The 16,389-nt window shown below is 40.0% G+C and overlaps 1 protein-coding gene across 2 annotated transcripts in view; it reads right to left on the bottom strand.

The window, feature by feature from the left end:
* The window catches only part of BCAS4 (breast carcinoma amplified sequence 4), a 63,132-nt gene that overhangs the window by 41,584 nt on the left and 5,159 nt on the right, over positions 1-16,389 (bottom strand). The window contains exons 3-5 of one of the 2 annotated variants that reach the window (XM_038166387.2): positions 13,191-13,262; positions 7,747-7,803; positions 5,342-5,476 (exon numbers count right to left, since the gene is read on the bottom strand). In XM_038166387.2, the coding sequence (XP_038022315.1) occupies positions 5,342-5,476; positions 7,747-7,803; positions 13,191-13,262 (264 nt within the window). Of the gene's footprint in view, positions 1-5,341; positions 5,477-7,701; positions 7,804-13,190; positions 13,263-16,389 lie in introns of both variants that reach the window. The other variant, XM_038166386.2, reaches the window with a different exon arrangement.

Genomic DNA, 16,389 nt, shown 5'->3' with positions numbered 1-16,389 from the left:
TCTGGAGGAGGAGCTCTTTACACGCAGAGGTTGGGTTTCTATTTTCTGGCACAGATCAACCCAGCTTACAGAAAGGCAATATTTTACAAATCTTTACATATGTAGCCAGAAGCTTTTGTCAGTGAGATGCAATTATAGTTTAAAAGCAATTTCGATGACAGAAATGAGATGAGAGCACTAATGTAGGTGGCTTTCTGACAAATCAAGTTTTTCCTGTTTTTTTCATTCATTTGATCTCTACTGGAATTTTGCAACAGGAATTGGCTCAGTCTCTTTCAAAACATGAAGGGCCTAATCCCTTCCCACTGGAGAACAGGAAGTCAGAAGCCATTCTTAGCACTGATTAAAAAAGAATCTAGATTGTTATTTTAATTTCAGTGTTGAATGTTAACTAGATTCATTTTTCTTTTTTTGCCAACGTTTCAGCGTGATGGTTCAATTAAAAGCTGATTTCCTCCATGCGACACCTGTTTAGTACAAGAGACCCTTTACACCAGTCATTCTCTGTAAAGCCGCAATCACACTACAACTTCTCCCTATGGCTGTGTATGTAGCTCAGAACATGTGCTACCCAAGTCCTTATTGACACACCACTGTACTCTCTTGCTTTGGACACTCTAGCAATGACATTTCTAGTGCAAAGACTTTTCACACTTGCTGTAAGTGCAAAATCATTCAGTAGGGAATGGGCAGCAGTTTGTATTTTGACTTCCATTTGCACACGCTTGGAAACTACCAACCGTTGTGCATGTGCCTACTGGATCCTACAGCCCACGCTCCCCACTTCTCCTCCCCAGCCTCCTCTGATGTTCTCAGTGCCCTGATGTGAACATCTGTACTTCTACTCCTGTGTGCAAGCCCCAAGCGCCCTCACCTCCTGTTCCTTCACACCAGTGGCACTGCTCATTCGCGGTCCATGCACTGTGTTGCAGCTTCTCTCAAGTTGTCCTTAGCAGATGCCAGACTTCTGTAAAGAAGCTCAGACTCCACTTCAAGAACTGTGCAAGCTCCCTCAGGGAAGCTGGCAAATGAGGGCTAAAGCTACAGGTAGCTGAAATCTTGACCTCTGGGCCTTCTACACCCCCTCGCTTGTATCTTCTTATTTTGAAGCGTTGCCTTTCTTGACATACAACCATCGCCACCTCTCTGCGGCTCCCAAAGCAGCTAGCAGATCAGTCCAAATCAGAATGGGACAGGATCAACCTCAAGCATAGCTGCAGGTAAAATAAACTGACAATACTTCATATCCCATTACCGAGTTCCCAGTTCAATTTACTAAAATCTAGGTGTCAGGGGAAAAAAAAATAAAAAAAATAAAAATCAACCAAACCAAACAAAACCATTAGTGAGCACCTTAGTCCAGACAAAACAGCAAAACCCTCCTCAGATGACCAGCTGCTGTTCTAGAGATTACATTAGTAGAAAATGGGGATTAAAAACAAACAAACAAATAATCTCTTCCCAAGTTCAGTACGAAATTCTGAAAATTCCTAAGAGTATCATCAATAATTGACAACAATCTCATAACAATTAAAATTAACATGCTTTTAATATTAAACTTAAAAACTGTTATTGGAAAGAAATACAAAGCGCATTAAGTTATGCTCCAAATAAAAATACACACTCATTGCTTGGCAGCACAAACCAAAACACTAAGGACACTTTGAGTACAATGGAAAGTAAGAAAATTAAAATGGAAACACTACTTTTTATAAGCTTAAAAGACATTTTATCTGCTTTCAATATGCCAGGCAATTGCAGGTACAAAACCCACTACCACTACAGTATTAAGGGCTTATGAATAATGATGTAAAAAGATCTACTTACAGTGAATTTCTAACTATCTGCTTCTTTACACTATGCGACAAAATTCCAGAACAATTTTTCAAGTACACCTACCATCCCTCTCTTTTCTGTATGCTTCTCAGACTGGGTTTTGAGTATCTGTCAAGCCATTCTCATTATGTTCGAAAAGAATATGAAACAAAAATATCTTGGTTTTCTTATTCCTAAAGTTTCCCAGTTTGGATCACAATCACCTTTGAGGGCAGTTATGCACCAATTTTTGCTGGTTTAGATTATGTAAAGAACAGTTTTACAGAATTAAAGCTCCCTAATTTGATGTTTGTCCTTCATAAGTTATGACTTTTTCTGAGTACATGATAGCTAATTGTGAACGCCAAGGATCTTTTCCACTTGCATATTTTCTCAGAACTGTGTCTGATCCACCATATATCAACCCCAGTTTTGGCTTGAAGAGGAAAAGGGCAACATCTTGTTAAATAACCCTGTGTTGTACCACGTTCTAGAATTCATGCAACACTGCGTTGACAGCCCAGTAACTAATGGAATCACTTGGAGGAGAACATTTGCAGCATTGCCAATCAATGCCATTCGTGAACTATGCTGTTGATTTGACAATAAAAAGTCTCTGAAAAATCTAATGTGTATTTTTTCTTCATAGCACTGGTATGAGATTTTTGGAGGTTATAACTTTACAAGCCTTTCCCTGCAACTATACAAGGGTTAAAAATTATTCTAAAGATAAATCTCTGTCAAAGGTATTATCTAATGACACTGAAAGACATTTTCCGGTTTTAAGAAATGGCAGTTATCACAAAATGCGTGAAAAAATGGAAGAGTTATTGGTGTTCAGTTTTGATCCATTGGAATAGATACTAGTGATTTTTTTTTTTTTTTTAATAAACTCCCCACACTAAAGTTTTCTAAAATAGATTTCCTGTCCTTTCTCTAAGATTGCTGAACCCCATTCAGCCAGGGCACAGATAAAATCTTTGGACAAAAGATTTGAATTCACAGTTTCTCCCATACAGAGTTCAATCTTTACAGGAGAAAAGCTGTTCTGCTACAGAGCTGCAAACTTCACAGGAGAAAGTTATTTCCTCTGTTCCATTCCCCCAGGAGGTGTTATATTCTTATAACCTGTCAGACTTACACAGTCATATTTGTAATTTATATTTAGTATAAGGTCGTTTCTTTTCAAACCACCTCTGGATATTCCTAACACAAAGCGTGAATTCTGATTATTCAATTTTCTCCCACAGGTTTGACACCTCTCCCAGTGTTACTGTGCATTGGAATTCTATAGGAAACAACTTGAATACCCAAACAGAGTCAAAGATAAGAAAAGAAAAGAAAAAAAAAAAAAAGACTGCACCTTGCAATATAATGGAAAAACAATGTGAATCAGATTTGACTTGCACTTAAAATAGCAGGCCAGTTTTATCAGACGAGGAAAACACTTAGCTGAAATACACATATGTGCACATACTCCTTCTCCTCAAAGCGGGCAACTCACACGTTTTTATACCTAGTCTGATCAAGAAGGCTAGAGAGATAAGATACACAAGTTTGGTACCATATTTTCAGACCAAGTTAAACTCACCTACAAAAATGGTTAGGACTGTCTTAATTTTCAAATGGCAAAGGATGCCTAAGGGGCATCTGTGCCATGATATCCTACAGAGCAGAGGAAAGAGGATGCACAACTACAAAGAAACACATTTGGAGAGAGCACAGAAATTTCATTAGCTGGTGGAGATCTTATTAGGTTTCAAGCAACAGCCAAATCATAGGGAAAGTGCCTGTAGAAAATTCTAACTTCATTTACATTCGTAAACAACTCATTGATTTCTGCACATTGGCATTAGAAATTAGTAATTCTTTACCAACACAAAGCATTGCCAATCAGATGCAGAATTTACAGTGAGAACCACAGTAGAAAAGTCATTAACAAGCAGCTATACTGCATCATTCAAAGGTCCAGGATGGACCAGATGAAGGGATTGTCTAAAGAAACGTTTAAAGGACAAAAATACCAATTTACTTCCCAGTGTCCAAGAATTCATGGCTGAAGGACTGGTATATGTATATTTAAAATACCAATTTTTGGATTACTTTACATGAATTTGTCTGACCACTTTTGGAATACGTAACATACTGTGAACATAAGTGTCATTGCATATTAATACATCATGTAAATTAAGTACCTCCCCTTTTTTTGCATGGTGAACCTGCCTGACAATAATTTCTTTGGATTACCATAGTTCTTGAGTTATGCCAGGGAGTGAAAAATCATTCTCTATTCACCTGTTCCACATACAGAATGGCTTCACAAATCTCTATCCTGTCCTGTCCTCCTTCAGGCTAATCTTCTGTTTAGAAATTCCTGTGAAGGAACTTTTATCTGTGTTCATCCTAGCTAGCTCTCTCACCATGCTTTCTAGTTGTACTATATTTGGGGAAAAAGATGAGAGGAAGGGCAAAAGATCAATACAGTAGGAAGTTACACCATTTCCTATTTATTTTTCTCTTTTGTTCACTAATTCTATCATTCCAAGATGCTTGCAAGAATGAATACACAACTACACAATATTTGAGATTTTTCTTTATAAGGACAAAAAAATATATATATTAAAAACATTGTATTATCTTTGAGCCCAACTCTAGCCAGCATCTGAGTAACTAGTCTGGCCTTCTCCGTTCTTCTTGGCATCCTGGTTATACAACATTATTTGTATAGGCAGACCAACCTTGCAAAAAAATCCAGCATTGATACTTTTCCCAGACTGGGTATCTGCTGCAGGCTTAACATGTTTGGAAAGTTTTAAGGAACAAAAATAAGCCAATTTAGATAACAAAAATAAGGAAAAGTATGTGCCGTTTAGCCCTTTTGAAAAGCTCCATTGCCTTCATAAGCTACAGCAGAAATTTTAAATTGGCAGAAAACTGTCCTCATATCATGGACATCTTTTCCCATTGCTATGAAAATATTACCAAATTTGGACAAGTTACACTTTTTACTAGGGTTTTCTAAAGATTCACTAGAGTTTGACAGCTAAATTATCCAAAGACCAAATCAGCATGCACCATCTTCTTTCCACGCCTCTGCATAATCATTACACTCTGTGAGCAGTTAAGGTTTGTCCTGAACCTGTAGAAATTGAACTTCACTTCTGCAATGGAAGTTTACAGAGGTTGCTCTGACACCAAACAAAAATTTGACCTGGTTCAGCTGTCCCTATTCACTGATACCTGCATATTATTGCCTATCTGGTTTTATGCATAATACTGCACCGTCTCTGTGAGGAGAAAAAAAAAAAGGGGGGGTGGGGAGTGAGGGGGGATATATGCACTGCTAAATAATTTAATTGAAAGAATCTGTTTAAAAAAAAAAAAATCCCTTCACAGAAGCAAACCATGGGTATCTCTTTTACACAACTTAAAATTAAAAATCAAATCTCCTGGAAGGCCACATTTTATCTAGAAAAGGTATTTAACATCTTCCCCATCCTCTGAAACCAGCTTTAAAAATACTCACGTTTTTAAAAGATGGGATAGTTGCACATTGAAACAATTTGCAAACAGCATTAAGAAAAGTTCCATGGCTCTTCTCTGCTTCAAGCACTTGCTCTTCTAGGAAGGAAACATGGTGTGCAACCATTTTAACAAATGCCTATGGAGAGAGGAGAAACACCTTATGAAAATTAAAAGCACCTGATCTGGATTTCAGCATTACCCTAGATAGAGATCCGAAGTCAAAGAAAAAAAATTAACAAGATATCAGGATGCACTATTGCTAATATAAATATCAAAGGGGCACATATTCAGAAGTAGGCTACAGATACTTATAGCTATCAGAAGAACCATTGTTCATGACCTAAGGCTAGTTGTTTGTTTTTTTTTTTTTTTTCCCTCTTTCTAAGGGCACAGCTTTGCTCCCTCTTCAGCACACAAATTAAGTCCTTCCATTGTGTCTGAAGGGCCGACAACATTTCAACAGTGAGGTGAAAACTCCTCTGAACCCACACAGGCACTACAACTTCTGGTGGGAGTGAGAAAGTGACCGCAGTGGTAGGAGGGAGGAGAGAGCAGAGGAAAAGATAATAGCAGGTGCCTTTAGCTAAAAAAAGGTCAGGAATGAGTGACCTAAAGCCTACATTAGTTCAGTTTCAGCTTAAATTTGAGCCATACGGGAAAGCCAACTAAAAAAAAAAAAATAGTATTTGCTAAAACACAAAACTATAAATAATTTTGATACCCACTATTAATGATTATGCCTTGGGTTTTTTTTAAGAGAGAGGTTGATCACTGCCCATTTTAGGGATAAGGCAAGGTTGAGCAGGTAAATTAGTTGTTCCAAACATACCAGTGACAACATCAAAGTTAAAACCCAGCAGAATTTCATTCCATTTACCCATTACACAACAGTCTCTCCCTTTTTTACTCTTGGGGGTACAAGTCATTTTCTCCCTTGAAAATCCCTATGGATGCTAAGCTTTAAATTTAAAAGTTCTAATTAAGACATTAACTACTGCTCAAACTGCCAATTTAATCTTGTGTTCTCAGATTACTGCCATTACAGCTGGTAATGTCAGGGAGAAAAACTGATTTCTAATCAATGAAGGTATTAGCCTAGTCTGATAACACAGAACATCTATCAACACAAGTTTGCTGCATTTTTCAAGGGCAACCTGTAGCCTATCATAAAGACGGGCTCTCTTCATAGTCCAAATTATTATCTTCCTACAGCTGTATTAAGGGAACTGGGTAAAGGGGCAGGAAGGGTGTTTTTTCCCTCTTTGTATTAGAGGGGGCAAAAAAAGGAGCTCTGTTGCTTGCCATACTTTTGGGATAATTAATTGCTTAGTTTTTATTTTCGTTTTCTGTTCAAAGACACAGCTTAAGTATACATTCAGGTATAACCAAATTGTCAAGTGTGCTATTTCTTAGACGAGGATAACTCAGTTCTGAAAATCAGACAGGTTTCAGTTGACTCCCACTTTTGTTCTAAAATGCCTTGCCTCAGTTTCCTGTGGCAATCTTTCTCCTGGTGCTGTCCATAAAATATGAAGTGTTTTGATAAATCTGTTATCAAATATAAGTGTAAAAAGGCAAACTACAAAAAAAATAAAATTAAATTAAATTGCATTTAACAAAACTTGCTGAAAGCAAAGTCAATTGCCCTGTCCCTCCCATAGCTGTATACCTCATCAGAGAATATTACCACTTTGTACAGGGGTAGAGGTTGAAGCTTAAGAACTGCCTATCTGGAATTAATGCCACAAACACTCAGTTTATTTCACTTCTAAGTCAGTTAAAAGTGATTTTAAGCATTACACAATTTATCTCGTCACGTTTTAATTATATTCTTCCTAGAGGCAAACTCGCCCTCAGTTGACACAAATTTTAACATACTGCTTACTAAATATGGTGAGGGCATCTTAGTGAGTCATACTGGCTTCCCTCAGTCAGGATACAATAAACACCAAAATACACGGCAGAAGATGGGGGCTCAGAGATCTCCCCTCAACTACATAAAGCCATCATGAACAGCTTGAGTATGTTCAGCACTGGATGCCAGACTTTAATTTTTTTTAAAATTTATAAGTGGTTTCACAGACACTCCTTTGAGTCACAAAACAAATTAACATTACCAGCATTATTATTAACATCAAAAACATAACTAGTGCATTTAATCCAGCATTAGGAATTGTAGAATCCACAGCAATAAATTACTCTGTGATCTTCCAAAACCATAAACAATTGCATGGGCTGGACCACAGGTAAGAATCACATTGACTGAAAAACAAACACGAGTGCTTCATGCAAATACCTAGACAGTTAACCTATAAAACACACAAAAAGAAGGATGTAAACTTTCCAATACAATTAACAAACCTCCAATTTATCAATTTTGGCATAGACGTGGTTCATTTCCAGCACCTTGTCTTTAATGAGTGGAATGGTCTCTTCCAGGATCTCTGATGTATCGCTTCTAATCTGCATTGAAGAAAGAATATCACATGAGAATGAGCCTTGATGATAAACTCTTTACTATTTTTTTCATCTTAATATTTCAAAGCACTTCTACTCTGAAACGATATCATAAGGGCCCTTTGGTAAGTATGCTGTTAAGCAGAGATTGGGAAAAACACATTTTCTCAAGTAATCAGGGACAACAAAACAACCCATAGCAGCTGACAGGGCTCCGACCTCAAAACCAGCCTTCCTCTTCTCCCCAGATTTCCACGCTACTCCTCCCAAGACACTTCTCACTTTCCATTATGAAATGCCGCAGACATGAGGGGTAATGAAGAATTTAAAATGAAAATCAATAGTTTTTGAAAAGGATTTGAGTTAGCCTGTGGCAAATTATCCTCATTCAGGGGTAGCAGGAGGTCACTCTTGGCTATCAACTGGTGCTAAAAGACCATTTACACCTAAATAGTACAATTCAATTTGCAATGCAGTCTGATACTAACAACAAAACAGAGAAAAAGCTTGGTCAGATCTTTGATTACACCACTTGTAGCATCTAGTCTCCAACGGGGGCTCAGGACAGCGGGAATCTTCATGTAAAAGTTCTAGTGTAAGCACCTCAGAGAAAGTTTCTGCTCCCAGCACCTGTCAGCTTCCACAACTCTTAAGTGCCCTAATGCAGGAATTTTGTTTGGTTGCTAGTAGAACTAAGGTTGCTTGTGACCTCGATATGACAGCCTGATTTCAAATTTTATTTGAAATTCTGTTAATGTTTGTGTTAGCAAGAATTACCTGATTCCCTACATAAACAACTCCGAGTGTTTTGTTAGGTGGCAGTTAAGACGCACCTCCAGTCAGAGGGCTACAGCTAACAGAATGTACAAAAAAAAAAGATGGATAGGCCAAGAGCTGGGCTATGCTTTATAAACTTTAATAAGTACTTAGAAATTTTATTGATGATACGACTCTCTTTTTTTTTTTCTTTTTAAAAGAAGTAATGTTTTTAAAGGCTTAGAATGGATGAAGCTAGATACGTATAAAATGACTCCTAGTAAGATTTTATAGCATTTTTATTACCAGCATGAGTAAATGCAGATCAAGTGCTTAATAGTGCTATAAACATTCTAAGATATGAGATCAAACAGACATATCAAAATAGTACTAGCTTTCTACTGTAAACAAACCAACAGTGTCTCCTGTGTTACTGGTCGTAGCACTACATCCACCCGGCGGTGAAGCAACTGTAGACACAGCCACACGCTGTTATCTTTCCACTATGTGCTTTATATCCAACAGAAAACAAGCACGGACAGATGGGCCAGATGCCTGTAAATGGAGTCAGACTTATAATAAAAATGCAAAAAGAACAGAAAATGAAGGAGCTAAAGCAGATAAATTCCAGAGTTGCCCTATTGAATTTTTTGGGAGGTCGATAGTAGGTGGGGGCACGCCAAGCCCAAACCTTTATAATAAAGCAGAAATGAAAAACAAATTGGTGATCTGAGGTGAGGTTCACACTCAGGTAAACTACATCAGAATAAAATTTGAGCCTGTAATTCCCAAAGATAAGGTAACAGACTAAGAAACTTGTTCACTAATATTCCTCTCAGAAAGAACTACAGCAAAGCCACTCTTACAGCTAAATGCTAGATAGCTTCTGTAAATATAACCACAGTTTGGGATATAGCCAGAAAAAGAAAGATGTTGTACAGACCCAGTACAAAAACTATCAACATAACAAGGTCATAGCAGACACGGAACAAATCTAAACCATATTTATTTGAGGGTAAAAGCAAACAACCAATACAAGATAGAGGAGAGTTGCTTTTCCAGCAAGCAGCCTGTGATGGAAGGGAATGACATGCAAATATGATTCAAGAAGAGTCATTCTGCAGCAGTCTGCAGAACCACAGCGACAGAGGAGTTCAAGAGGAGCCAGCACACGACAAAGGGAAATGATTCTCTTGGTACAGCAACCTCTCACAAGCCAGGGAAAACAGGACTGGTATGAAACCCCACGTTATAAAACAAGATTTATTTTCCGTTGTGCAATTATTTTACTTCATTTACTGAAGACTTATCTGAGTGCTCAGCACAAGCACCAGAACACAGAAAAATAAGAACAAAACTAAACTCTTCTCCTCTTACTGGGTTTTACTATGCTAATTTGAGGAGTGAGTGAAGGGAAGGGAGGTTTGACTGGACTTTGTCTTCTAATAGTTCAAGTCAGCAAGACAAAGCCCAAGGAGGCAGCAAACCAACAGCACAAAAGTCACTTAGCAGACAGCACAACCAGAGTATGAATGATGAATTAGGACACACACCAGGAACAGCACATTGCATGTAGGGCAGTGAGACCCAATTCTTGCATACACTGCAGTTCAAGCTGCACCAGTTAAACAAGCATGCATCCTTGGTATTTTGTCAAAATAAATAAATAAATAAATAAAATTAAAAAAAAAAAAAAAAAAGAAAAAGGAAAAAAGCTGGAGCCACAAGTAAAAGTAAAATATAGCGTGCAAATTCTTGTTGTCACAGGGGTTTATCTGAAAGGCTCTCTGGTTTCTTTATATGTTAACACAAAGTAACATCAAAGAACCACCAGCAAAAGTAGCAGTGGTAAAGTGAACGGCTCAGTGGTGAGAAAAGGGAAACCTGAGGTTGGCATGTTCCTAAGAAGTTAGCAAACCCCAGCCACAGCAAACCAAACATAACCTCTTCCCCTCCTTTCCCCAGTGACGAAACCAGGATTCACACCTAGGGTCTCAGGGAGGAGGTTCCCAAACTGTAAGTCTGTGAGACAACGATAGGCAGTTAGCAGCTGGTCTGTGGAAGAACCCCTGGGGTGAGTTCTGCAAGAAGGTTCAGTGGTTTGAGAACCACTAACCTGTGGTTTTATAAACTGCTGGGTACACTGGAGAATCAACATACGTATTTTAAAAAAATCAGAGTATCAAATATAGAGATTTTATATATATCCCCTACATCCTCTTCAAGGATCTGAAGCCAAAGAAATTGAAGTAGTGAATTTGTACCAAAATCAGATGTGTATCTCTGAATAGCTATCATTTTCAATCAGGTTTTAAGACACACAAGAAGTACACAGAATTATATCCAAAAGATACAAATATGACTCTGAAAACAATGTGAGAACAGCATATGTAAGAGTCTGGTTATTACAGTGAAGTTTTTTGCCTTTGTGTCACTGGTTCAAAGTGTAGCTCAGTTAAAATCGCAAGTTGATAATTACACTTAAGGAGCTGTGAAGCCACTTAAAAGACATTGATTAAACTTTGTTGAAGTCCATGCCCTAAGGAAGGCAAAATGTACCTAACACTAACATGCTTCTGGCACAATCTTTTCACTGCAAGATGCTCCTTCCATGACAAGTGTGAGGTATAGTGGGCTGCATTTAGTGTCACTGTAACTTACCTACTGTACAGGTGTCTATTTTAAGTGCTGTGCCTAGCCAGTTATAACAGCGTGACTCTGGAACTAGCATGTTGTACTCCTAGCACTGAAGACCCAGTTTTTCCCCGTTCTAATATTCAAACCTATGCATCAAGAGTACTTTTAAGTGAAAAGCAGCAGCACACTCAAGGGAGAAAAGCCAAACCCCCTAACGTGAATACTTTACTGAATGCCCAAGTGAAATAAGCAAGATTCCCCTTGTCTTTTGTTGGCATAGACAAAAGACCAAATTATTGCTACGCACAGCAGTTGGAATCAATTCAAGCACTACATTATATTTATCAGATTCCCAGATACCACTTGATGTGCTGCTGAAAGGAACCTGACATTAGAGGTACTGGATTGAAAGGAACAAAATCAACACGCTAGCTCTGGTGCTTTGATGTTCCCAGATAAGGTCAATAATCTGCATACTAGATAATTATTCACAGCCTGTAGGTCGTGGAAAAAAATATTTTAATGGGCAAAGCAAAGATAGTGTACTGAAAATAGGTTAGTGTTTTCTGTAGAAAAGGTTGGCAAGAGAAGAAGTCTCATAGGAGGTTTACAAGCTCACTGGATCCATGTGAACAAGCTAACCTTCTCCCATATATTGGAGCCAACAATGTAAGGTACATGCCTGATTGATGAGAAAAAACATAAGGTATATATATATAAGTCTAAGGTCCCACATAGAAAAAATGAATGAATGAACTTAATAGTAAATCAGGCAGAATACAATCATTAGTGAAGAGCTATTGATTCAAACCTCCTGGTTTGAACAGCTGATATTACATCACTGAAGCAGTCATCACCTTGCAGGAATTAAGTCAAAAGATTTGGGCCCAATTTCTTCTACTCTATGTTTTACAGAAACTAAACATGCCACACTAGAGAATCTAAAGCTGACAAATATAAGCCAAGATGTATCAAAAAATAGGCTGCATGCTCTGAGGTTCACATGCTCCTTTACAGCTATTTTTGTAAAAGCTGAATGGAAAAAGAAGCGCTTTAAACAGCCACTAATACTGAACCATTCTTTCAAGGCAACTATTTCTCCTTTTAAGTCCCCTACTAATCATGTGAGACTGATGAGCTAAGCTTTTGTTTCTTTCCACACTATGTCACTTCCTTCTGGAAGCAATGATGCCTCCCTTCCCTAAGCAAAAAATGCCACACACCCAATAGAGATGTTGGCTGGTCACTTCTTGCTGTTTGAGGTGCATTCAATATTTTATTGCAATTAGCAGTTGTTGCAGTTGATGATGATGACATAGATACACAAGATGCTTGAAGACAGAGAAGAAAAACATTGTGGTGAGTGATAACACACCTGCATATGGCTTGCATATCAGTGAATTTAGGAGAGAGCCCCTCTAGGTAAACCTGGTGCATGCTAGCTAAACCAGCATTCTATGAAGCACTCAGGATTAAAATGCAGTGCCATTTCACCTAATTTTATATTTTTTAGCTTAAGGAAGAGAAAGAAAAGTCGGCTGCAAAACCAACATCCATTCTTTGCATGTTAACACCAAAACACAAGCTGCCTTCAGACAGCATGGCCTTATGCAGAAAGCCTGACGGAAGCTAAGGAGCACCGCACACCTCCTGCTCTGAAGAGTTTATCACAGGCGCTCGGGCAGTGCCGATGGCCAGCAGAGTCGGTGAGCTGCGGATGGAGCCCCGGCCCCCAGCCCCAGCCCCAGCCCCAGCCCCAGCGGTGATGCGGAGGGGCGGGGCGGGGCTTAGCGGAGGGGCGTGGCCTGATAGGAATGATGGGCGTGGCCTGCTGTGCGAGGGGCGTGGCCTGGCGGCCGCGCTTACCGCAGCGCCACCTGGTGGGCGACAAGATGGCGGCGGCACTGTCAAGATGGCGGCCCCGCGGGGCCCGCGCCGACATGGCCTCCGGTGCGCGACACGCCGCGACACGACACGACGCGACATGACACGACACCTACCGCCTCCGTCAGTCCGCAGAAGGCCTCCAGCTGGCCCAGCAGCTCCTCCACGGCCTCCTCCAGCGCTGCCACCTGCGGAGAGAAGAACACAGACGGCCCCACTCGTGTCAGCAGGGGGGTTCCGTCGGGGGCCGGCCGCCGGCGTCCCGTGCCCGTTGGGAGGGGGCAGGGTTTATTCTGCATTTATTCTACAGCTCGCATTGGGCGTGAGTTTCAAAAAGTGATTTATAAAGTCAATGTGAACGCTGGCAGGGAGGAGGGCACAGAACCGAACCACACAGGTTCTGCCGAAAGCCAAGGGCCTGAGCACACCCCCAGCTGGGGGGGACAGAAGCCAGCAGACTTGCCTTCCCTCAGCTAAATGGGGAACACGCCTTCTGTTCTGACCATACTTCAAAAAACATGAAACTTTCAAACTGTATGCAAAACGAGATGGAAATCTGGAAAATGAAGACCACTCCAAATCCTGGACTTACACTGTAATTTAAATTATTTTAAAATATTGAATCTAGTCTCTTGTTCTAGTCTACAAAATAAAAATAACCTGAAGAAAATTTGATTCAAAACAACAAGACCACAGGGAAACTATCCCATTTGTTGGAGCTGTTTTGCTCATGTGGTCGTTGTAAAAGTAGAACAGCAAGGGTTGCCTCAGCAGACCTCTTTATCATTTCTCTTCTGGGTTGTAATGAATTATCTAGTTCCTAAATAAAGTTTATTATCCCTTCATCTGGTAATAAATTAGGAAACATGAGTGGCCTCTCAGATTCCAAGTGCAGCTATCAATCTAACAGTCAAGTGAACTCCCAAGATTTTTTATTGCCACTCCTAGAAATGCCCAGGGACCTTCTAAAATAGGCGAGGTCTCCCCTGCATGAAACAACAGGAGAAAGGGAGTTGCTGTTGTGTACAGGCATCAGATAGGAGAAGGGTGTAGGAAAAAGAATAAGACAAACGCACTTTGTCAGCAGTGGGTAGAATGGAAAACACCTGGCTCCAAATGTACTTTGGTGTTACAGCAACTCAAACTTGATTCAGGTGGAAGCAAATGGTAAGACTGATGTAAATGTGAGGTCACCCGAAAGGCTGTGCTTCGCGTAGACTGAAGGCAGTCACTGGCATGCAACTTCACTCTTACCTCGTAAAACCCATTCCACATCAACAGAGGAATCATTCTCTACAGAGCCTACATCATCTTTCCAGCATGAAGGTGGTGTTCTTACATGTCTGGAGACCTATTTGCAGCCAACTTTTGCAGCAGAAAAGGTTTGAGGGAACAGTTTCAGCTGTGAAGGTATCCCAGGAGGTAGCTTCCGCACTGACACTAAGGTGGTGATAAGGAAGGGTAAAGAGTCTGCAAATCACATGAGCTGGGGCAGGGCTCAGCTCCTAACATCCTTGTGCCTCCGGAGAGGGAGAGCCAGGCAATGTTCACAGCCTCAGTAAACAAGTGAGAGCCCTGATACTGTGCTCAAATGGGTTCAGCAATAGCCAATTTAATGTAATAAATTCCTGCTTATCTGTGGAATGCCAGTACAGATTTCAGCCTAACAGAAGATAAACATGCAGGTGCACGGAGAACTTGTAGAACTGAAACAGAATTGAAGTGTGCTGAAAGTTTTGAAGCAATTCATGCAAAAGATGTGAAAATGTAAAACACTCATCTTCAATATATAATCAAAGGTTTCTACCATCGTTCTCAGTTCTCTACAAAAAGGTATTTCCTCATTACCAACTTGAGAATACCCAGATCATGTTCGTATACAGTGACAGTGGGATAGGCTAGAGGCTGGGATGTACAGCTCTAGGGTAGCTTCCTTGGTTAGCAGAAGAGAAGATAGCTTGGTTTTAATGCAGGGGCAGTCAGATCTATGAACACTGGAGTCGCATTCAAGACAGTGATTCAAAAACTAGAAGGACAAGTTATGATGTCACAAAGAGGAAGAAAAAAGTGACAGAAAAGCCTTAAGCACACAGAAAAAACGCTGCCTGTTTTTGTGAGGGCAGACACAGATGTGTATATAAAGGACAGGCTGAGGATATGTACCTATTGAGCAGAATGCATACAGGAGCTCTGACCATGGTCAGAGTAGCAGGAACGTGACCCAACTTGGCCCAAAAGCTGTGCAACTATCTTAGACCAGCATTAAGCTAAGCTTGTGTGTATTGTCTCAGAGAAACTCTTAGAAGCTGTTTTGTGTCAGCTTAGTGACCACACCTGGTGGCCTGCTGAGGTTTTTTCCTGAGCTGCCAGTGTCTTGTGTGAACTCTATGTGAAATCACCATGGTGGTATAAGCTATCAAACTAAATCTTGTATAAGTGACATTACATTGTGAATGTAGAGCCTGTGCAGAAAAGTTTCCCAAGCTTTGTGTACACATCTGGACAGAAGAAACCTCAAGACACATTACACTCCACAGGTTTATCAGAAGAGATCCATGGATGCTGTAAATCAGTGCATACATTTCAGTAGTGCTAACATGAGTTTACATCCCCTAACAATCTGTTCCGTGTCTGTCTGAAGTAAAGATTTCTGTATGGAAAAGCTGTTTTCCTTCTGCTGCTCCTTTGCATACTTAAATAAAGGACCAGAATTTCCACATCTAATTTCTCCTCAAAAAGAAAAGCGCACCACCCCACTACACACAGACTAGCTCTGGAAAGATCACTGCTAAACAGCAGAAATATGCATTCTTTTCACATAAGAAAGAGTTCTCGCTGACTTTATGTTGCTGAAAGACACATTTAGTTTGTGGAAAAAAACCTGGAAGCCTTGCATCTGAAAGTCTGATTTCTTGAAGTCTTCATAAGGCAGAGAAACAAATTGGTAGCGTTTTTGTTAAGTATATTTTACAGCAGAGCAATCGCAGTGGGTGGTGCGTGCATCAGATGGCCTACAGAACAACTCTATCAAACTCAGACATTTCTTGGCAGTCAGCTTCACAGGCCTGAAGCCACTCACACAGCCACATGTTCAGGGCTAGCACAGTTGGCTTAAAGAGATAGGCCAGAGCCGATACCAGACTTACAGCTTTGAAAAGGCTGTCCGATGGTAGCTATCATGAACTGCATAACTGCAAAGCAAGTGGAAATTCCACTGATTTAGTAGGGGATGCATTAAAGAAACATCCAAGTAAAGAAGTTGCATTGGCTGTACAGGCTACTGTCCTGCTCTGCCTAAACATGCAGACCCACTTC

Source organism: Anas platyrhynchos, chromosome 21, assembly GCF_047663525.1.
Source record: "Anas platyrhynchos isolate ZD024472 breed Pekin duck chromosome 21, IASCAAS_PekinDuck_T2T, whole genome shotgun sequence".
In the NCBI taxonomy this organism is placed as follows: domain Eukaryota; kingdom Metazoa; phylum Chordata; class Aves; order Anseriformes; family Anatidae; genus Anas; species Anas platyrhynchos.
Note: the sequence above shows the minus strand (reverse complement) of the source record. Positions and strands in the feature narration are given on the sequence as shown.